The following is a 24,194-nucleotide window of genomic DNA, read 5'->3' as shown; positions in this document are numbered from 1 at the left end:
CTTTTGACCAGACTTTTACTGCCTGACTCTTGCAGACACAAGATCAAGAAGTTCCCTGTTTTCTGCATACAGAAATACACTACCACTTTCATCTGTCTGCAACCTGTGCCTTAAGAGACCACTCCCAGCTTTAGTGTTGAAGCATTTGGTCAATAATACTTTTCATGCATTTTGTCCTTTATGATTGTAAAGCGCAACCAAGTCCACCCTCTGTGTTCTCCTTAGAAGTGAGCAGTCTTTACCTGCTTAATATCCTCTTTCTCTTTGTTTTCTTAGTTGTCCTTCCCTTAACCTCCTCTAATTCCACAATATTTTTGGGGTGTGCCATTGTACTTGAGATGTGGGTATACCAAAGTCTTATTTATATTTTGAAAAGGATACTTGCTTTTAAGTTTCAACAGCTTTTTTTTGTCATTGCAGGTGCATGTTTAGGCAATGATGTTTTGAGAGAGCTGTGTCAACTAAAGGATCTCTAGAGCTATAACTTCTAGTTCCAGATTCAGCATTATAAAGCTGTAATTAAGATTTCTCTGGATGTGTTATCTTTCCTTTAGCATTTGTCTTTGATTGAAAGACAAGTGTCTGCTAAGGAAAGCAGGAGCCTCCCTTGGAATGGAAAATATGACTCCCCTCCAAATTATTATAACTTTGAAAGGAAGGAGCTTTCAGGCAAAGAGATGAGAAAAGGAATAACAGTTCTTTACTAGTGTTTGTATGTATAACAAGGCAAAGAAACAACAACAGCAACAACGAACAAGAACAGGAAACCCAACAAAGTGTCTGTGCCCTTTAAGCACTTCCCCTTTGGTGCAGTTCCGATCCCAGCCGGCAGGGGTGCTGCTGGCTCCCGGCAGGGCGGGGTGTGTGATGACTCCCCCGTGACTGCAGGGGGCGCTGTGCCGCAGCTCCAGCTGGCTTCTTCTTGCCATAATGGTGGACACAGGTGGTGGAAGGGGTGGGAAGGGGCTTCCTTTACAAACCCTCAGGGGCAGCCTATCCCAGTGCCCATCCGGATAGTGAAAGGAGCTGCAGCAGGAACCTTGGAGTGGTGACTGGAACGCAGGGCGGGCTCACCCTGGGCTCACCCAGCAGAAACTCTGCAGTTGCAGCTGGAACTACAGGGCATCCCAGCAGGCAAGGGGTGTGTGGCTACAGTGTAGTGAAAAACTGGGAGCAGTGGCAGGAGAACTGGATAGAGGCAGCCTGACTCTGGAACAGGACAGGGAGAGGGGCTTGGAGATCCTGGGATTTCCCCTGAGGCACCCCAGCAGATGGTGAAGGATCCTTTTTTTCCAGTGAGGCAGGGTGCCAATAATGTCCCAGTTCAGTGGCTGCTCTCATGTGCAGAGGCTCACCCACAGCACAAGAAGCAGGGCAGGGCTAGGCTCCGGCAGCAGCAGCGAGTTCCTGTGCCAAGCAGCAGCTTGACCGTCCCCTTCTGAGGCCAAGAGAGCAAGGCACCTACCTAGGAGCTGTGCCTAGTCCCTTTTCCCGCAGTGCAATTCTCGCTGTACCTCTGCTCCTCGGAGTGAAAGTAGTTGCTTCTTTTGTCTCTCTTAAATACTGATCATTATTGTTAGCAACAAAAATGAGAGAAAATTCCTTTAGAGAAAGAATACAAAAGGAAGAAACCCTAAACCCCAACAGTGTTGAAGCTCATCTGCCACTTTTTTCTGTACTCCCGTATATTTGGGATGACTCTTTTAGAGCCATCTAACAAAAAGTTGTCTTGTCAAAGGATCAGATGGCAAATTCAGTATAATGTAGTGTTACTAAACACCAGGCTCAAGATGTTCTGTAAGTTTGTAACTAGTGTTGTGAAAGGCCTATATAATAAAAGAAAACATGCTTTTCTTTCGGGATGCCCTACTTCATTCCTTGTTTGCATGCAATCTCCTTGTACAGAGGATTAAAATATTTCACAATTTGCACTGTTCTGGCTATGAGTTTATCTTGCACCTCATTTTAGTCTAGTGTCCTGGTACCATGATAATTCTCAATGCACATGTACTAGTTCACTTCCAGCCTCCCGTCTGGAATGAACCTAATGACATGTCTCCTAGAGAAAACTGGAACTCCTGTGTCTGATTCTTGAGGAGAGGACTGAATTGCATCATTTTGTCTGTCACTGCTTGGGCAGTCTTTTATTTTAGTAAGCATCACGCTTTCATATTGTTGTGCATGTGCGTGGACATGCAGCACATGCACCTAGCCATGCTCTTGAAGGCATCATTGTTAGAGGTTGCAATGCAGTTTTCTTATTTTTATGTAAGTCAAGGTAAATTATGAGGTCTTGATACTCTGTGTGTATCCATATAGATACCATTTGGGACTGCAGGTGCATCTGTAACAAGGATTCAGTTCATATAGTAAATGGGCTTTGGACACATATCTTTGATCTGTTTACTTCCTTTTGCTGTGCTTTAGTTGACACAAAATTCCTTTTGGATGAAATGTAGCTGGAGGGTATGTGCAAGAGAAGTGCGTGATGCACGCTGGCAAAGGGTATTCAGACTGTGGGTGCTAGACCAGTCTTGTGCAAAACACACAGTTTGAACGGCTGATCCCAAGCACCACCAGCTTTACTCTGCAGACCTCTCTGTGCCTGGTGCAGTAGTGTGCTACAGGCACAGCTGAGGGACCTGAGCTGAGCACTGAAGTGCTGTACATCCAAGCAATATGCCATGTAAGATACTGGTTCAGGCAGCTGTGAACATGAACCAACACCATACCAGTTGTCTTAGGTTTTCTCTCCACAGTGTGGTCTGAAAGAAAGGCACAGAAGTGATTTTCAGGACATTTTCTCTTATATCCTAGTTCTGTCTGATGCTTGAGAATGAAGATGTTGGCCATGGGTTATGCCTTGCTTCAGTAAGACCATGACACAATCTACCTTGACAGCAAATGCTAGATGCTTGTCTGAGTTCATTCCCCTCTCCACAAAGAGAAAGACTGTTGTGGTAGCCCAACAACAAAACCAGCATAACTGAATAAAAAGATTTTAGACCATGGAGCAACTGGTGATTGCATTACTATTAATTTCAGAGGAGATTACAGCTCATTCTGCTTGATCTTGCACTAAAGTAAATGGAAAAATTACAAATCAAATAGAATCATTCATACAGGAATGTACAGTACCTTGACTAAAATTAGTAGCAAACAGTGGAGGACAGATTCTGAAGTGCTTCTAGTCTCTGTGTCCCAAACTAGTGTGATAGAGGTGAAGCGGGTTAGCATGATGTTGAATCCTGGAGCTGAGTGTGTGGTGACCTGAGTTTGTCCCTGCCAGAGCATCAGGATAGGAGAGGCTTTATGCAGCACTGCCAGTATTGACCATTTTGTGAAGGTAAGCCATAAGTTTCTCTGAATTTAATAAACTATTTAGTAGACTATGAAAAATTATTCAGATGAAGTTTTACGCAAGAAAGGTAAGGTGCTTAAGACAGGTGATGATAGTTTACTTAGTAATTTTTAACTAACAACATAACTCCTGGGATCAGTTTTGGGACTGGATGGCTAGTTTTTCCCATACATTAAAGTTATTAATTCCTGGTCATAACACAGAAAGTAACACTGCTTTTGGGAAGCTTCATTACTTCACTAGAGTGTGATTATCGTGTATCTGGAGATGTATGTTGTTTCAGAACATAAAGAGGTGTTTGACCTTATCAAAAATACAACAGATGAGTGAATAGAGAAGATAATACAGTGCAGGGAGCATTGTAGGATTCTATCACCATGTGCTCATCCGCACAATGGATGTTCTGCCCTTTAGCCCCTTCCAAAGTCTTGTCAATTGACTCCTTCTTTGCTTCCAGTGGCGGAGATCACTTTCTTACATCTTGAGGCCAGGTTTTGCCACAGTAACAAGCGAACCCTCCCAAATGCCCCGACTACCCAGGCCATCCTGTGATAACAATGTAAGGGGGGGAGACATAACTGTGCATCTACAAAACTTCTCTTAACATATACTTAATATTTGCCCTTTAACTGTGAGAGTCAACCATTGCATTACTCATCTATGACAGAGGTGTAGAGCAAAACAACTGGGGTAAAAGTGGCACAAACCGAACATCCTATTGCTACAGATTGAAAGACCATAAAATGTAAATGATAGGTGCAGAACCTTCATATTCTCACTAATCACAAAGTGTGGGCAGGGTGAAGTGCCAAGAGGAAAAGTAAGTGCCCTTTCAGAATTACCCTTATTTGGGGATGAGTGTTCCTGTAGAAAGTGATCTGGAGCGTCAGGAGTATTTCATTTCTTGGTTGATGGTGTTGGAAAAGCAGATACTCTTAAAAGACAGAAAGAGGTAGAGATAATGCTTGTACAAGTGTGTTTATATAAGCCATAAAAGAGAGCATAAAGTACTAAATGACTGTGAACACATGAAATCTTTAAAAAAGTTTGTATATATTGACATCAAAGTGCTAGTTTTCAAACATTTCAAATTGAAATTTTTTCAGTTTATTGAAAATTTTCTGTGGGACTTATAACAGCATGTATTAGATATGACTTGAAGGCATTTCCTTCCAAATAATTTTTTCGGTGGGTAAGTTAGTAAGCTGATAGCTCACCTACTCTTAAAAATGATAGGATTACTGGCATGATACAGCTGAGATACCTTGATGGTAAGTATCAAGGTATCAGTGCATCTGTTGGCATTATAATGGGACACTTTGTTATGAATTCAGCTGCCTTAGTAACATGTATCTTGTTTATTAACATGTTTCTCTCTGACTAGCACCTCCAGAGGCAGTATGTAGTATAAACTTCCCAGTGCTACCATGGTCAGATACTATTGAAAACCTTTTGTGAAGCCAATGATTTCACTGCCATGGATTTCACTGGCAGTTAAAGCTTCTAAAGCAAATAAAGACAAGATGTTTTAAGCAGAGATTTTTAATGTAAAATAATGCCCTTTGAAATCTGCTTAAAAGGATATTAACACCCTACCCCCAAAAGAAACTGGACCTGCCAGTGTCTTTTGTGTACAAAACAAAGTGTTCCTGTAACTGGAGAAACCACAGAAAACTTGTTTTCAACGTAAAGGGAAACTTAGAGATCAACCTGCAAAATGAAATGTCAGCAGAAAGACCCACCAAATCACAACATGACAAGACTGGAAGTAAAAAATTATTAGAGAAGCAAAAACCATAACAGCAATGTGGGGATGCAGCTCTTGGTAACTTTTTTAGAGGAGGTGCTTCAGTATGGATAGCTAACAAGCTCTGCTAGGTTGAACACACTCAGTTGTGATTTAGTGGAGTGGAGTGGCTTGTTAGTGTTGAATGGATGGAAAACCAAAAAGTGACTTATGTCCTGTTTGCTGTATGAGGAACATTAAATATACTATTTGTATTTTGAAGCTAAATGTTATACACAGCTCAGTCACATGTCTGTGTGTTGTTTATTTCTCCCCTCCTCATTTCTTTGTGGACTGGCAGTAATATCTGTGAACTCTGTTTTTGTAAAGCACTATGTTTGATTGGTACTTGCACAGAAATTGCCTACATGCCTAGCTTGGGATATTTCTGAGTTTGGTAGGTTTTTATGTAGGGACAAAGATTAAGTTAGATTTTAATTCAAAGCTAGAACCATATAGGCAGAAGTGGGAAACTTGGTTTGGGTAATACAACTTTCTGTTCTCAAAATCCCTGTCTCTTACATTGTAGATGTTTACAGAGATGATAAGGTGTGGTTGTAACATATGTATGAAGAACTTGAGTATTGCTGTGATAATTTAGATAATACAACAAAATGAGTTGTTAGCAGCTAGGGATGATTCACAAAAATAAATATTAAGATATGTATTTAATGAAATTATATCTTAATTTTAGTATTTAAGTTCTTAAATACTAAAATTATATATATATATATATATTTATATATCTCTAAAACTTTAGAAATATTGTAGGGGCTGTGCATGTTTAATGTCCATTCAATGCTGTGATAATACTGTGACTAAGATAACAGACAAGACAATAGGGAAGGCCAGCAGAGCTGAAATAAATTTGTATGATTTAAGAAAACAAAAGTGGTGTAAAAGTAGTAGATAAAATGAAAATAAAATATGATATCCACTGATATGTGGATAAATGAAACTTTGAAACAAAATAAAATCAAATACATTTGGTGCTGTGGAACAAGTAGCATCAGTCAGCAGTAAGTACTGGTTTTTCCTTGAGGATGAGCAGCAGGATTGTCTGTGTAGTACAGGGAGGGCTATGACAAACAATGATTTGGATGAATAGGGACATCCCCATAGTTGACACTGATGGAGACACCAAGCCAGGAGTTCTCTTTTTCCTTGGGATTCTTTCCTTAAAGTTTGCCACAGGCATTATTTGGTGAGGTTTTTTTTCCTCCTTGAGTTCTGTGAGAGCAGGAAAGCTCTTCCACCAGCGTTGCCAGGAACTGGAACTTGTAGCACAGAAGATAATTTTCTGGACTACAGTAATTCTGTCTGGTATGTGCTGCTTTTGTATTTGTAGCCTCGTGCTTCTCTGAAACTTTTTTTTTTAAATATATATTTAACTTGGAGTTTATATTACTTAAAAGAAAATAAAGAAAATTTTGCTTTTTACAATTTTAATTTTTGATTATCAGTTGACAGAGGGTGAAGGTCAGTCATGTCCAGGTGTCTCTAGATGAGGTAACATTCCCATTAGTCACTCAGGAACATGAATAGGAAAATCACAGTAATTTCGCAAATGTGTATCATAATCTTTTAAGGCATGAGTAGCTTCTGTTGCAGTGGTCATCCTCAGGAAGACTGTAGTAGGTGTGAAATTGTAGTATATTTTTGCATTGACCTAATCTGTTGATGCCCTTAAAAAAGCTACATGTTTGGGTGATAGCCCACTGCCAGAGCTAATATAACACATTAGTGCTTCTGAAGATGTGGCAAGTACAAGCGATGTAAGGTGAGCAAGCCCCGAGTCAAGATGGGGTCTGTTAACATTGCTACAGCTGGGTCCTGCTAAAAATAGTTTCCTGTGTTTGGGCTGCCAAGACTTAAACTATATGATGGTCATAACACTGCAGGGCACGGTCCTTCTACTGTTTTTTGGGGTGGAATGAGAGGATCATAGTTGAAATAATGAACCTCTCTTCTCTGTAGCTCAATACAGAGCCTGTAATTTTTTATTATTGCAGCTCAAAGCTGTTTCTAAGATTTCATAAAGCTTGTGCATGAGATGTGTGAGTACAGCATTTTTCGGGGCAGACACTTCAGTTATGTGGGCGGGTGGGGAAATAGAGCTGTAGTCCAGTTCTATTTCTTGGGAAAATACAGAGGAGTTTGTCACATGTCAGCCACTGCTGTAGTCCAAACTGTAATTTAGGCAGCAACTGATATTTCAGACTGATAACTTATGTCTCTGAAAAATAGTAGGAAGATGAAAGGGCCATGGGTTTATTACTCTGATTGATCTCTGCTTCAAAATTGTGGTGGTTTGGAGAAGCTTGGTAGGTAGAAAATGTTTTCTTTCCTTAGAGGTAAGAATCTTAAGTGCACTTAGTATTTGCAATGAGTTGGCACTGCTACCTAGGCTAAGGGTTAATTAAAATCTTTGATTTAGCTCTGGTTATTTGCTTTCACTGCTCTTCATGAACCTTCTTGTTCACCATTAACTGCCATAAGAACTTTCCCAATAGAGAAGATTTATATTGTAAGTCTGCAGATCAGATCAGTATGCTTGCTTCCTTCTGTTTGTCAAATGTTTATCAGATGGCTAGGAAGAAAGGGAATGGGGAATTGATGTTTTTCACTTGATTGGAGTGAGAATATTGTAATGTCTGTGTATTTAAGGTAATTGTAAAGTGTTGGCATCACACGTTTTTCTGTTCTACTGCTGTACTGGCAGCAGTATTTTCTGGTCACTAGAGATTAGCCAGATGTCACATGCTGTATGACAGAACATACTTACCCAAATAATTGTTTTTTCAAATAACTTCATTAGTTTTGAGACTCATAGAATCATAGCATATGCTGAGTTATAAGGGACCTGTCAGGATTATCTAGTCCCAACTCCTGGCCCTGACAGGGGACATACAACAAGAGTCATAGCGTGTGCCTGAGAATATTGTCCAAACACAAACTCTGACAGGCTTGTTACTGTGACAGGGAGCCCTACAGAAATGGAACAACTTCTCAGAAAAAGAAAGTTGCTTGTGGTCTGAATTCTAATCATGTGAGGAGAGGCACTAGAAATTAAGGAAATGCCTAGTGAAGAGTTGTTGTATCAGCTCTACTTCTCTTGGTTTTAAGGTGCATCTTCTTGAACTACTTGTTACTTCTTCAGCTTATAATGCTGGTTCATGTTTACATGGACATGCTTATATGTCAGATTTTGATACCAGCTCTTAAAAGTGCACCAGAAATTAGGGTTGTTGCATTGAAACACTCTGCCAGTTGGCTCCTACATTTTAGCATTTGTAGCTTGGTCTTGCTTTATATGCTAGACGAGGTTTATGCCAGCCTAATTGGTTGCTGGCATTCCTGAATTTCCCAGCTGCTGTATTCAGCTGTGTACTAGAAAAATATAATGGAATACTGTTTCCAGAGAGCAAGAGGCAATTGTAAAAATGTAAATGCTTTATCTGGCACTTCAATAACATGTAAACTTTTAGTAACACAAAGAATTTTTAGGAACAAATTGTATGAGTACATTGCCAGTTTAATGTTCACTGTAGTGAACATTATCTGTTTAAGCTCAGAATATTTGGAAGATGAACATAACTTTTATTTTTGTTAATATGTGGGTTTTTATAGGTATTTTTCAGCCCTGACTTTTTTTGGCCAGAGAAGGGATGAAATCTGGCACAGAGATGGAAGATTTATTGTGATTCTTTTGTTATGGCATGCTGGCTTACTGTGTTTGTTAGAGTGTGGGGTATTTTCTGTTCATTCATCAGCCTGCTTTGATCTCTTCTCACTTGTTATGGCAAACATGAAACCTTTTTAAAATATTACTTGCTCTCTGTCAAAAGTAACAGAACACAGAAACACATAGTAGGACTTACTTGGTGGCTCTGTGATTATTTGCAGGCTGAAAAGTTGGTGACAGTGTCACAGGTTTCAGCTGTGAATAGTGGTTTTCTTCAAAATTTTAAAAATCTGGTAATGTACTAAGTATTATTGGAATATTGTATCAAATATGTTCTACTAACAGGTATTTTTCATACATTGTATTTTGTTGCAGACAGGTAAATGATGTTATAAAAGAAAGGTCTTTTAAAATATAGATTAGGCCCTGCTGCTTCAGCTAACAATAGCTTGCAAGTTCCCAGGCAAAGCAATCTTGGGAATGAGAGTTCATTAACACCACAAACCATTTGTTGGTGAAAAACAAGGGCACCTGTAATAATGAGGGATCTGTCTCATGAGAATCAGTAGAAAAAGTATGTAAACTAATTACAAATACAGAAGATTGATAGATATTTAAAATGCCATGTACTGACCAGTGAACTAAGTGTGAGTTTATTGTCAGCCTATAAGAGCTGACACAGTGTTTTCTGATAATCCTTTGAAATATGACTTATACAATAAAGATGGGGCTTTTCCTGCATGAAGAAAATGGAGTCTCGGCTGACTTATTACAACAGTTTTTCTCTTGATTCTGAATTGACAGCTGGGCCAGGCCTTAAAAAAGCAGCAGAAGATTAAACCAACGTAAGCTTTAATTCCCACTTCCCAGAGTTTTTGTGTCCTTGCAGCCTGATCTCAGCACACTCTTTGCAGAAGAGGCTGGAGTCGCATTAGTGCAGGAAGATAGCAGCTTCTGTTGCTACTTTACTGAAGGACCAGACAGCTCATTGAAACAGTTCTACAAGAGTGGTTTTGCACAAAATTTATTCCCTTATTAAATGGTTATTAAATGCTGAAATATTAATGGAAAGGTGTATTCAGGATGGTGAGAATGGTGCTCAGGAAGCCCAAATGGAAGGGTTTGTTCAGAAAAAGCATGGGTCAGGGAAATAAAAACAAGAGAATGCCAGAGGACAGAAACTAAGTGAAGCAAAAAGGGGGGGGGAGGTTTATTTAGAATGTAAAAAATCTACTTAACGTGCTTTAGTGTGGGAGCGATTGTTGTGCTTTGGGCCAAGAGAAGAGTGGAGGCTGTAAATGCATGTGTAATCTGTGCTGCCAGTGAGGCGAGTGTTGCAGAGGTGAAGGTGATGCTGCCCAGGGCTGCTGATTGCTCTGCAAGTTCCTGAGCGCTACACCTCACCTGAACTGCAACTAGTCTCTTCCTCCACACACTGTGAGACAGTACAGGGATTTGCTGTTACCTTCTGTGATACTTGCCTGACTTCTCCCTTCTTACTAAATCTTAACTAGATGTGAATATTTAGGCAGCCTTTGTAATAGAAGAAGTATTAAAGGTATACATTTGTTACTTTCACTGTTGGCTGAGATAATTTGGGATATCATTCAAGGTTTTTCTTTCATTCTGTCCCTCTGCAGGCCCTAGAAGGCTTAAGACTGTAAAAACCCTTTATTTTTTTGTTTTGGAAAACTGTCAAATTGTGACTGAAGTGTCTAAAACAAAAAGCTGAAACAATCAATGGAGCAGAAAACTAAAGGGGGTTTGTGGGGCGAATAGCTTTAGAAAAGAAGAAAAAGTGCAAGGCAGAGAAGTCCCAGACTGAAGCCTCTGTGCTGATTGTACTGCGTTTTACCCTGAGCAGGTGCCTAGAAGCAGCAGCAGCAGCAGCAGCATATGCACAACTGCTCCAGGACGATCACTCATGCTTTGGGAGCTGCACAGAGTCCTAGGGGGTGGCTCATGGCAGGTGGAGCAAAGGATTACTTCTGTATAGTATGGACATCATTACAGGAGGGTGTGCGAGGAGCAGTTGCTTTGGATTCGTGTTCTTTAGAAACCTCAGTTCTTGGTACTTGAGGGCAAAGCATGGATGTGAAATCAATGTGACACTTGGGTCTTGATCCTTTTGTGTCTGTGAATGACTGTCCTGCTCTTCCAGTTGCTGTTCTGTACTGTGCATAGGAAAGAGGCCATGAAAAAATTGCAGTGTACTATATATTTTAGAAGAAAAGTCCTTATTCCTACTGAAGGTTTACTGGTTTTGTCTTACTTTGTGGGGACTTGCTTCCTTTGGATCTTGCACATCTTGAGCTTAGCAATCTGTGTAAGCTCTTTATAAAATAATGGTTTATGTTGTTCCAGGCAGTTTAATTTTAGTTGGACTACCACCTAATTGTTGCCTATAAAAAATGAGAATCAGAGCACAATTTCGAGGGGATTAATTTCAGTGCTGAGATGTCTGATGTTGTATCAGTCTAGAAGGGGGGACAAATGAGCCTTTGTGAAGCGCACCTAAGGGACCTTTAGCACCTGTCGGAATCTTCTGGTATTGGAGTTTTCTGTTCTTGAGGACAGAGAGTCTAAGTGGTGTGGCTTTCCTGAGAGGTTCTGTTCACTTACCACTGGATTTTCTGTTGATTGTGCTTTTCACTTGGATGTTGACTGTCCCATTACAGCCTCTACTAGTGGATCAGGTCTGAGCCACTTCACACTGTGTGGCCTACAACCACCTTCTATTTATCACCTTGTTTTTTTCAATCATCTTCTTCCTACCTCTCTCTATATGACTAAGTGCAGGAATGAAAATATATTCTGGAAATTTTTTCCACCAGATCATTTCCATCAATAAATGATCACTTTGTGTTTGCTTTCTAGGCCGAATTCACCAAGCTATGGTAACATCTCTAAATGAAGATAATGAAAGTGTAACTGTTGAATGGATTGAAAATGGGGATACTAAAGGGAAAGAGGTAAGCTCATTTTTTTAGAACTTTAAAACAAATGTGTAATCTATATGAATATTACTTGGAATTTGCGCTGGAAACAAAAATGAGACATAAATCTTAATTTACTTCATGATTCTTTGCTTACAGACTGTTTTGTGCAGAAAGTGTTGAGCACATTGTTTTCCGCTGTAAATTTGAATTCCTGAGCTCTGTGTCATAGCTTTTAGACAGATGTTGTCATCTATTGATTTTGAGAGTTCAAAGGCTGACTTTGTTATCCAGTTTTTACAAGTAGAAAAATAAAATTTTTAAGAGTGAGAATGACACACAATTCAGACAGGAAACTAGTAGGAGAGCTAAACTAGAAATTTTCTTGTCTTTATATTCTTGAGGAATTTAACTGCCAGTTTATTTGCTTATTCACTTATTCTTGGCAGCAATTTTCCAGCCTTGCCTTTTTATGAAACTATGTCTTTTTGTGTAACACTTTCCAACCGCATCTTCCTTTAAATTTTGGACCATGTTAGCCAGTTTAAGTTTGGAGAAGCATATCAGAAATAATTGTACTTTACACTTCACTGGTTTTGTGAAAACACAGGGGAAAAAAAGAGCCATGAGAAAGTCCTGGAGATTTCATCAGCTGAAGACACACAGAATCTATACAGCACTGAAGTCTTTGAAAGCTTCAGCAAAGAAAAATAGAAGTCTATAGAGACCAAAGCTCCATCAACATTTTTACAAAATCATATTTTTATGATCCTGCCCCTCTTCCCTTACATTTTACAGCAGTTTGAATGACAGTCAGTAATACTTTAAAAAAAAACCAAACCCATGATAAATTTAATATGATTTCAGCTATGGTTTGATTTTTTGGGGGCCTTTGCAATTTATTTCTTGTGCACTGTCTGGGAAATTTAAGATAACTGAGATCTCCTTCTTTTTATGTTACAGAATGTCTTACATATTTTGCAGTAATTGTCAAATTACCATAGTAATACTAGCTATTTCTCTTTTAGTTTGATCACCTTACAAAATTATGCTATCTATTGGTCATTTTAATTCATCCCTTTACTGAATGAAGTGTTTTCAAATAATACAAAGACCAAAGATTCATCTATTTTTAGTGAACAGAAAATAATTCAGATCTTAGCATGAACAAATTGTGGAGTAAAACCACTTAATATAATTACTGTTTACTGTCAAACATAACAGGAGATAAAGAGAGGATTTATGTCAAGTGTCATTAATGTGTTTTATGCTCTTTTTCACAGATTGATTTAGAGAGCATATTTTCACTTAACCCAGATCTTGCACCTGATGATGATATTGAGCCTAGCCCAGAGACACTACCACCACCTGCTTCATCAGCCAAAGTAAACAAAATTGTGAAGGTTGGTAATATCTATGCAATATGTTCTTGGTAACTTTACAGTAGCTCTATACATGATGTTATGCTAGAATTTTTAACTTAATTTTTGTGTCTGTGGTGCTATTTCATAACAGTGTTCTTTTCTTTTTCCTGTGTTGAATAGGGATTTCTAAATTTTTTTAAGAATAGGTTTGAGGAAGAGGGAGTTGGGAACTAATATTTGTATAACTAAATGTCTTAATGAGGGATAAAGAAAAGGTTTTGGAGTTTTCTGAAACATTACAGACAGTTCAATCAACCTTCATCCCTTCACTTTTCCTGCTGGGATTTGCAATCAAGTCTCTTTTGTTGGTGCTGTGTTATTTTAATTCACTGGAAAGAAGCAGAAGTGGGGCTGCAGTTTATGCTTTCAATAATATGGTGATCAAATAAGAGAGACTTCTTTCTTTATAGAGTCGACGAACTGTGTTACCTAATAAGAATGACCCTCCTGCCAGAGATAATAGAGGTAAAAGTTATCTCTTTCCATTTCAATGAAGTTAAAAATATGGTAACATTTTAACCTCCTGTTTATCTTGTATTCCTTAATAGTTTTGCATTTCTTATTTGGTATGTAGGCCTCTGACATGTAAAAGATACAGTATATAATTCCTAAAATTATTCCTGTGTATACTTAGGAATTCACCCTATACAAATAATATTTATATGCAAGTTTAAGCAATATATAATTATAAAAGTTAAGCTGAATTAACTGATGGTGCAGAAATTTGAAGATAATTAATTATGCAATGGTAAATCATGCCTGGACTTTTTATATATAAGTGTCCTCCGCTTATTTGAATGTTTCAGTATACACTAAGTAGCGTGCTTTGAATTTTTAAAATGTTCAAATTTTAAACTATTTTTCTTAACAGCCTGTTGTTTTGTAATGGTCTGTGTATGAACAGTCATAACAATATAAGAATACTTAAGTCCTATAGATTTTTTTATCACTCTACAGTATAGTGAAAAAAGGTGAAAAAAATTGCTGAACTGCCACAAGAGAATAGGTGAAAAGAATGTATTGGATGAATACAGATAAAATGCATCTATAATTGTGGAAGAATAGTGACTGCTTATTGTTTTCATTTTCTCCCCTACATTGAACTTAACTGACTTGTACTGATGATGGTGATGATGATGATGATTCTTCTTCCAAACAATAATCTACTAGCATTTCTTCAGACTAGATTCCAGTCCATCTGTTTAAACTTGGAAAACAAGTAGGCTTACAAGTAATCAGACTCTTCTGATGTGGACCACTTTTGCCCTTCTGCCATTTGGCTCTGGGGTATTAAGCAGATTGAAAATACAAGAGTATTTTGGGGCTTTTTTCCTATATAGTCTGGTTTAAATATGAGATGTCTCACTGATGGAGTATCCTCACATCCATACATTTTTTCATTTGTAGTAAATTATCTGTTTAGTATGAAATAACCCTGTAACTTGTATTTTAATGTGTACCCTGCCTCTTACCATTCACTGTTGGCCTAAATATTTTTCTTTTTGGCCATATAATTTACCTTTTCTCAGCACACTGTCTTATTTTATCTAGTCAATTTATACTATAAGCTAGATCTCCTATGATATGTGGAATGATGGCATTCATCTTGTCTGTCCTGTTCAAAACTTGTTTCTGTAGTTGTTTCCGTGTTGTACAGTGTGCTGGCCTTTGCTTGGAGTCTCATCTCTGGCTACTGATCAAAGCTGATACCTTCACTTCAGTACTCTTCTGACACACTCTGTTTTAAGTGTGTGCAGGAAATGTGCCAGCTGAAGCAGAGCTGGTCGAAGCAACTATTCGAAATACAATTTAAACTATTCAGCTCTATCACACATGCTCACATGCTCACCACTCCCACTGCATTCACTGGAAAAAGACATCACAGCATTTTCAGAAGCTGGCATTCTTAGCACATATAGAATCAATGCATAAGTTTAGACATATTGATTGTATTTGTATCCCTTCTGGTATAGAGGCAAAAAGGCTTGTTTCTTCCACTTAGGGATTGGGCTGCACTTCATTGGCCTTAATTTCTTTTGCTTTGCTCCTCCAATGATCATAGGCTTAATGGGGTTGGGGCATTTTGTGCAATCTAGAGAATGTGAAACACCAGGGCTTCTTTTCTTACTAGTTTTTTGGGTATAATTACAATATTAATAAAATTGAAGCACTTTATGCTTCAGGACTGCATATCTCCAAGTAAATGATTCATTCTGTGTGTATAGTAAGTTGTACTAATTCTGCAGGATTTAAAAATATGCACATGCAGCATTGGTACTTAATAATCATGTTGTACAGCACTAGGGTAAAAAAGTCTGCATACCAGATGTTTTTATTAATAGACTTCCCATGATTATGGCTCCTCCTCATCCACAGTAAATTGTTGTGTTTAGAAAGGGGCCTCATTTTATCTCATCTTAACAAAGTATTTCAGAAATGGGTAGAAAGGTTACTCCTCCATGTCCAGATGAGCTTTTTGCCTTTCCTTTGCAGTGGTTGGTTCTGCACGTGCACGACCTACTCAGCTTCCCGAGCAGTCTTCCTCCTCTCAACAGAATGGTAGTGTTTCAGATATATCTCCAGTTCAAGCTGCAAAAAAGGAATTTGGACCCCCTTGTATGTAAACCGTGTATCAAGGACTCGTTCATTCTGGGCATTACATGTACATTCTCTTGGATTATGTTGTTATGCATAACTGACAAATGGTCTACATGTTCAGTTGTCTGTGAGCTTCCTTGAGGAGCTTCTCAGAAAGCTGTGGCTAAACAGATGTTCATTTTCATCATAATTGTACTAGTATTTAGAATTTGCTTTTCCTTTGTTTTCTTTTAACCATGGTGGTATTTTTAGTGCTCTTTTTTTCCAATTTTTTTTTTAATTTGTCTGGGCTTACTTTTAATTCAAACCAAGAGATCACATGTATCTGTCCAAGTATTTTTTCAAGGTCATATATTTTTGTTTGTGTGATTATTGTCCCATTCCTATGGCATTTTTCTAATAAATTTCATGCATTTTAGAAATTTAAATGCCGTAATGATTCTTCACTAAACAGATTTGCTTGAAAATATAGTAAATATTTGATGCATTCTAATTATTGATACATTAATTTAATTAAAGTTTACAGTGTAAATATGGAAAGTATTTTTAAATTGCATCTTTTTCTTTAAGCACGTAGAAAATCTAACTGTGTAAAAGAGGTTGAAAAATTGCAAGAGAAGCGTGAAAAAAGAAGGTTACAGCAGCAGGAACTTAGAGAAAAGAGAGCTCAGGTTAGTATTTTTAGCTCAACTGAAAATCATACGTCTGCAAGAGAAATCTGCAAAATTATGCTTTTTTCTGTCTTTAATAATTTTTATGAACTGTGATAATCTTGAAAGTAAGTGTCAAATTTGTCAAGATTTGACAAATATTTTGTTGTTTCATATGATTGTTCTCATAATCTGCTACTACTACTTTAGATGGTTTTCCCCCTCTTTTTTTTTTCCTATAGAAATCATTGCTTTCAATTGCTGTCTTGCTGCATGTTCTTTAGAGTACAACTACTGATCTTAGCTATTTTTTAGGGAAAATGTATTTTTGACAATAACCAACCTTTTGACTTTTAGAGAGGTCTGTTATTCTACAGGAGGTAATACAACATTTTGATAAATTGTTCATTATAATCTTTGATGCTTTATAAGTCTATTTGAGCCTCATGTTTTAACAGTGACTTCTAATGTTTCTTTCTTTAAACTAGTCTATACATTTGTAATTTCATCATGCTAGCAGCTTGGTAGCCAGTTGTTAAAAACTTGTGTGAAATGAATGAAGTTGCTAATCCTTTGAGAAAAATCTCTTAATATTAAATGATTTTCTGTCACAATAGTGTAAAAGCTTTAGCAAAGCTAGGACTGTAATCTTGTTGGCAGAAGTGTGTGTATGTGTTAGTCTCTAAAGAGATAGTACTAGTCTGCTGCTGACATGAGAATTATCACCATCAAGTAAATCATTCACACAATTTACTTCTCATGGTTTAATGCTTCCTAAAGTTGACCTAAAATCACCTATGTTAAATTTGTGTTTTATAATTTACATCCATTTACACAAAACATTAAAATGTCCTTATGTGTGAGGAATTACCATTTCTGGCTTTATATATCAAAATAGTTTGAAGTGGTGTTACTTGTAAAATTTTCTTTTTATTGCTTCTGTGAACACTCCTCTTGCATCTGAGTCTTAAACTTTTGTTTGAGTAGGTTGTTGTGAAACACAGCAATAATTCACCAAGCAGTGCTAGTGTGTAAGACATTTAAACAGGGCTTGAAGAATATTAGGCAAATCCTTTCTCCATGATAAACAATACTCTTTTCTGAATGTTATAAAGAAGCATTTTGTGAAGACTTACTGTCAGCAGTTTTTAGTTCAGTGTAGTGAGAGTGAATGGCATCAAGGTACAATAAGCTTCTGATCACCAGGACACAGTTTTTTCTGAGTTGAGGATTGGCTGTGTCACAAGTGCAAAGAATGAGCCAGCTCCCTTTCAGTTTAGTAACCTAAATCTGGTGCTTTCTGAGAGTGCCTACACTGTGTCCACAGCCAGCTGTGATTCAGAAATTTTATATCATGTGGGGGTAGCCATGCAAAACTTAGAAGGGTCTGAGCACCAGAACTGGCTATATTTGGCATCAGCAACATGTCCTGAAGTGTTGTAAAACAGGTATTTGCAGGGAGAAGTGACGGGAAGTTGTTTCATCAATTCTGCGGAAAACAGGGTAGGCTCAGGCTCAGCGTATTGGTGCTCCATGCATGGCGTCTTACATGTCCATTCACTCTGGTATTGATTGCTCCAAGTTTAAGGATGGGTTATCTTCTGTTCCTGTGTCATGGGGTCAGCTGTCCTGGCTGTGTTGACTGCCTTGCTTGCGGGGTTGGGTGAGGACCAAAAAGTGACTTTGCTGTGTAAGTGCTGCTCAGGAGTAGCTAAAACATCCATGTATTATCAACCTTGTTTCCTGCACAAATCCAAAACAGAGCTGCATATCACATTCTTCTATGGAGAAAATTATCTCAGCCAAACCCATCACAGCCTGGATGTAGCCTATTGAGTATCCTTGGGATTGCTTCTGCTTTGCTGGGGGTGTGGGAATAATTTGCAATGCATCCAAATATGTGTGTAATTAACACAGGACCAATAGTTAGGACCAAGCTGCTTTAACTGGCTTGTATCCCGCAGGGTTGTGTTTAGAGCAACTGGGGTTCCTGCACTGTCCTCTGTGGTGTGTGTATATCTGGAATATCTGTGGAATATCTGTGCATTTGTCAGAGTGCCATACCTGAGATAAGGAAGTGTGGACTATATGTTTCTTCAGTGTGAAGGTGCTGGCAAAGGCAGGAGTAATTTCTCTTTCTTGAGTAGACTATTAATGATTCCTCAATTAATAAGTATTTTCTATTATATGGCAACCAAAATGACATGGGAAGCATATAATTGTTTCCTTTATGGTCAGTAAATTAGCTACATCAGAGTGGAAAAAGGCATTAAACTTGTATTAAACTTGCAAGAGACATTTCTGGTGTTTTGCAGGAAAAAAAAAGATCATAGTTAATCAATTAATGCCTTTTCTGGAAAGAAAAATTATAGAAGGAATTCTGTTGCTTACTTTTTCCTAGGATGTTGATGCTACAAACCCAAACTATGAAATTATGTGCATGATAAGAGATTTCAGGGGAAGTTTGGATTATAGACCACTGACAACTGCAGATCCTGTAAGTATGCCAGCAGCATGGAAGTGTGTTACTCTTCTCTGTTTTTGCTGTGTGTTTTCTTTTTTTTTCTCATGCATATTTCTGTCTGTTAATGCAAAAAATAGGTATTTTAATATATATTAGTATTTAATATAACATGGGTTTATTTTTCTAGTAATTTTTTGATACTGAAATGAATAGGTTTTGGAAGTTGTACTTTACTAAACTGTTATTAAATTATTTAAATATATTTTTACTATTAAATAATGCCAATATGTACTAAGTAGTCACTCGGCCTTTGTACGGTAAATTTTCCTGGGATGCTAAGGGATGTGCACACAAAGCCATGAAACTTATTTGAAGAGCTGTCTTCAACATAATGATTATTATTTGATCTTTGAAGGTGATGTGATTTTGGTTTGCAGCCAAGTCAGAGGAGTGGAATCCTTAAATGATCAAAACTCAAATTCTGTGGAAATCAGAGAATGTGATAATTTCTGTCAATAGCATATTTACCCTGTTAAAGCTAGACTTGCTTGCCTAGTCCAATAGTACCTATTAATCTATTGGATTAGATCACTGTCTGTGGGGAGTTTTGTTAACATATGGTTCTCCTTTTGGGTTCTTGGATACTGTGCAGGCACAAGGGGTTTTTACATGTTCAGATGACTCACTGTCTTGGAAATTTCACTTTGTTTAAGTCAAATAAAGTTAAATATTTTGTAACTGGAATTGAGAAATAGTTCACTGAAAGACTTCCCTTTGCAGATTGATGAGCACAGGATTTGTGTTTGTGTACGAAAACGACCACTCAATAAGAAAGGTATGATTGTTGAAGATTTTGTTCATTTGTTTATCTGAAAAGCTGCTTCTGATAGTAACATTATTTGTGTTAAACAACTCTAGAAATACTAGGTGAAGAGGTGAAGCTCTTATATTAGACAATATGTGTGATAAACCTAGAAAATTCATAGATTTGTCATAACCTGGGGAGATAAGAAGTTTACCTTCCACAGTTTCATGTAGTAGGAGGTGAGGCACAGGAAGAGTGTGATTTTTTTCCCAAGATCATCTAGCATGTATTAGTTGATCTGGAAATTATTTCTGCTGTAATCTCTTCACTATTCTTACGTTGTATTAGGATCATTGTTTTTTTGAAGTATCCTTCAAGTGACCTCCTGAGCAGAGGGTTACACAGTGAAAACTTTCATATATGTTTTTGTATATATATTTTTGTACTTCCAAGTGATCTTGAATCAGACATCAAGGAGGTATCTTATGACATGGTTGGTGCCTGAACTTGTCCAAGACATCCTCACAAGGCTAGTGGACTGCAGGCAAACAGAAGACTTGTATCCCCTGGAGTTGTTGCTCAGGGCTGGCATAGTTACTCTAGAGCACATCAAATGCCACTAAAAAAATGGTTAGGTACTAAAAGAACTCCTTAATGACTTTTTATTTTATATGATGAGTGTTTGAGCTACTTTTCTTACTGCCTGCTCATCAGACTAGAGTCTGTATTAAAAAAAAAACCAGAACCAAACAACAAAAAACTGTTCAGCTTTCAATTCTAGTTTAATTGAAATTTTGACTTCCTAGGGAGCTTTTTTACTTTCAGTGGGAATTTAGAACACAAATGCCTACTGGATTGTAGCCTGTCTGAATCCAGTGCTGCAAGATGTTTTTTTCCTTCTCTTTCTCTTCTGTTCAGATGAAGGACTCAAAACGAGCACCACTCTGATGCTGATGCAACATGGGATGCTGTTTATTGTTTTTGTACTGTCAGAAGTACACATTTAGGATTATCTGAAGCATGCCCAGAGGAAAATGGGAGAAAGGTGTTCCCTTTCCCATACATATGTTGATACCAGTATATAGTTAGGTTTTGACTTATTTTTCCCTTTCACGTTGCTGCTTCTATTTTTTCTTTTAATTTTTAATTTTACTGTTGGGAAAAATGTGACTTTCTACCTGTGGTGGAGGTGAACAAAGTGAAATCACAGTAAATGAAAACAGGTTTTAAGGGACATGAGTTGGGATTCAGAAGTAGGATTTGATTTTGTGATATTAGTGGTTGGGAGCTATTAAAAAAGTAGATCAGAGGTGTTTGTAGAAATATGAATGTCTAAGTAAAAATGAGATTGATGCTTACAGCTGTTATGCATTTTTAAGAATAAACAGTAGTAAAAAAGTTTTGATAAATAATCTCTGAAGGGGATGATAATCTAGTACCCACATGATACAATCTCCTGAAAACACTCAGTTCACAAGAAACAGTATTTCTCATAAAATCATAGGAAAGCATAAAAGAATGAAAGATGCTAGCCTGTAATCCTATGATTGGAAAAACTAAAATTAATTTGTTTTGTCGTCTCAAAAATGCAGAATTATCACCAAAAACATTAGGTATTCTCAGCATCAATTGTTGTCTGGATTGACTTCACAGGAAGTAGGTGTTCAGAGTGACACTTTGAGATTTTAGTTCAGTGACATGTATTTATAGTTGTGACATGTATGATGGGTTTCAGAGACATTATTCCTAATTTTCATCAGCAGAGAATGCAGCTTCTCATACCAAATAGATGGGAAGAAGTATATGTCTTACTCCAAACAATTTTTTAAGAAAAATCCTCTTCTGACTAGTTAAACTAAAAGGTTTTTACTGCAAAGAATTGTCCATCATACATTTCTTTTTGTCACTGTTCCTTACTTATTATCTGTGATTGCTACAGAATAATTGCATTTCATTTTATTGCAGTGCAGTTGAAAAATTCATTATACATTGACTGGAATGTGCATTTCCATTGGTGTGTAATGTAATGCAATGGTAACCATCGTACTGTTTGATCAGGATGTTAATTCATGAAAAGGTTTCTATCTGGTTGTATAAAGTCATGTCAAATTCTTGAACTGCATGCCTTAAGAAATTTTACAAAGAAATGCAAGTAGGACACATTAGTGAATCCTGACTGTATACACAAAGGGTCTTTATTTTTGTGCATACTGTGGATCACTGGGTTCTCTGTTTTGCTGACTCATATACCATACAACAATTAGCAGTAAATTGCAGTGCTGTATAGTAATTATAATCTAGGATTTCACTGTTGAAGTCACAGTGATAGGAAGAATCATTATAATTTTCAGCTTATTCTGTTTACAAGATAATATTTTGAAAGGATTTTACTTTAGAAGAATTATATTTTAAAGAAATGTAATATGGGTTCCAGGAGGAATGCACAAATGAAAATGTCTCTGAGGAATGAAAGCAAAATTTAAAGAAAATACCAAGATAAAATTTTAAAATAAAATGTATTTATCATAAGGAGGTTAATTTCTTTGTGTTTTAAAGTAGTATAGTACTACCATCTAATTTCTTCACTAGAGAAGATATTTATAAAAACTTGAAGGATATGGTAGTAAGATGTAGAAGACTATATAATCACTGAGGAATAAGACCTCAAGTCCAAGAAAGGTATTATAGAAGGCATAATAAGTTACAATGATAGTGCTGTAATTAATGATCATAGTCTTTAGTCTAAACAGCTTTGTACCTCTCTTAATTTCTAGCAATTGGTAGGATAGGATGATTAGACTTCCAAAATGGAATCTCTTGTTTAGCAGATTACTATCAAGGCATCAGAAGCCCAAATCCATTGCAGTGTTGTTACTTGGAGGAGCTGTGTTATCTGAGATGTTATGAGAGTGTAAACAATGGGAAAATGTAAAAAATAATGATGTGTTGTTAGTTAAATTTATATTTCACTTATTTTATAGAAACTTTAATGAAAGACCTTGATGTAATAACAATTCCTAGTAAAGATGTTGTGATGGTACATGAACCAAAACAAAAGGTGGATTTAACAAGGTACCTAGAAAACCAAACTTTTCGTTTTGATTATGCCTTTGATGACACGGCTCCTAATGAAATGGTTTACAGGTATGTGTATATGCTTTTTTTTGGTGAATCTTTTTTCTCATGTTTTTTCCATACTAATAACTGTTACACTTACATTGGTCTTAGACTTTTTTCCTATTCTCTATTCTCTGTGTTACCAGTTGGTATATTGCTACCTCCATTCTTTTACCTGTTTACTTTTGTTTTAACTCTTTATCCCTAATTTTTCACCTGCAATGTCATTTCCACCTCTGTTGACCTCAGTCCTATTCCCAGTCCTCCTCCAAGCCCTGCTGCATTCCAGGCTCTAGCAAGTATTGCCTGCCTCCTCAGCTGCTGATTACTTGAGCCACGAATCAGTTCTCCATTTGCTTCCAGTCTTATTATTAGTGTGTGTGCAGCACCTGAGAAACCTGAGTCATGGCTTTTGGTCATCAGGGAACCTGGAAGAAAAGGAGAGCCCTAGCACCAAAGAGCTTGCAGTCTGAATATAGGATAATTAAGAGATGGAAACAAATCAGTAGAGGGTGAGAAAAGAGTACAAATAAAGTGAGAGAGTGTATATTGCAGTATTGCCAAGATGCCTGAGCTAACATATCTTCTGGAAGCAATCTGGCTGATGTAATGTGGAAATGCATAGAGCTAAGTTATCATGCTGTAAATGCCAAATCCTTCTAATTTAAAAACAAACAGCAGCAAAGACACATATCCTCTCTATAGGCCAAAGATATTTGGATCTCCATTTTGTTCTTTGCTCTTCTGTTTCAGTTCCACTGTTGGTACGGAATAATTCACACAGCACTTTTAAAAGCATGTTTAGAAGTAGCTATTTCCCTTGAACAAGTCACTAAATGAAGCACATACAGTAGTGGGCAAGGTTAGAAACTGACATAATATTGGTCAGAATCTTAGTATGCATCTAAATAACTTTGAAACTTTTTGCAGGAAATGTTGATATTAAAAAGGAATTTGGTGAAGATATAATTTTTCGTATGTTTGGGAAATGCTTCCCATAGTCTTAAAAAGTATTGACAGAGAAATATCTTACTTGTTTTTAATCCACAGCTAGGAAGTCAAAGTTAGGATCATGCCCAGATTGATAGTGGATAGCAAAAGAATTCTTAAAAGGTTGTGAAAATAAAAACTTCTGTCTTATGCTTGTTATAATTAGAGAAGGGGGCAAAAGGAAAATCTTATGAAACTAATACTAACAAAAGAGTTGTAAACAGCAAAGCTGTATCCTTGGAGATTTCTGTCTTTGCTGGTTGTCTGCTGGAAGCATCTTTCCTTGACGCTGAAGAGCTGTGGGAGAGCCAGCTGGTTGATGATGCATGAAGTAATTATCTTGCTTGACAATCCATTCTTCTAATCTCCCTCTTTCCT

General features: G+C 37.3%; 1 protein-coding gene across 3 annotated transcripts in view; it reads left to right on the top strand.

Annotated features, from left to right (window-relative positions):
* Nucleotides 1-24,194, top strand: part of KIF2A (kinesin family member 2A) — a 58,130-nt gene that overhangs the window by 12,114 nt on the left and 21,822 nt on the right. For all 3 annotated transcript variants that reach the window (XM_071425354.1, XM_071425351.1, XM_071425352.1), the window contains exons 2-9: nucleotides 11,710-11,804; nucleotides 13,052-13,171; nucleotides 13,603-13,657; nucleotides 15,686-15,808; nucleotides 16,361-16,461; nucleotides 18,842-18,937; nucleotides 19,685-19,739; nucleotides 22,691-22,853. In XM_071425354.1, the coding sequence (XP_071281455.1) occupies nucleotides 11,710-11,804; nucleotides 13,052-13,171; nucleotides 13,603-13,657; nucleotides 15,686-15,808; nucleotides 16,361-16,461; nucleotides 18,842-18,937; nucleotides 19,685-19,739; nucleotides 22,691-22,853 (808 nt within the window). The remainder of the gene's footprint in view (nucleotides 1-11,709; nucleotides 11,805-13,051; nucleotides 13,172-13,602; nucleotides 13,658-15,685; nucleotides 15,809-16,360; nucleotides 16,462-18,841; nucleotides 18,938-19,684; nucleotides 19,740-22,690; nucleotides 22,854-24,194) is intronic.

Source organism: Agelaius tricolor, unplaced genomic scaffold (genome assembly GCF_023055355.1).
Source record: "Agelaius tricolor isolate 1412-34295 unplaced genomic scaffold, bAgeTri1.0.p SCAF_4, whole genome shotgun sequence".
NCBI lineage: Eukaryota > Metazoa > Chordata > Aves > Passeriformes > Icteridae > Agelaius > Agelaius tricolor.
Note: the sequence above shows the minus strand (reverse complement) of the source record. Positions and strands in the feature narration are given on the sequence as shown.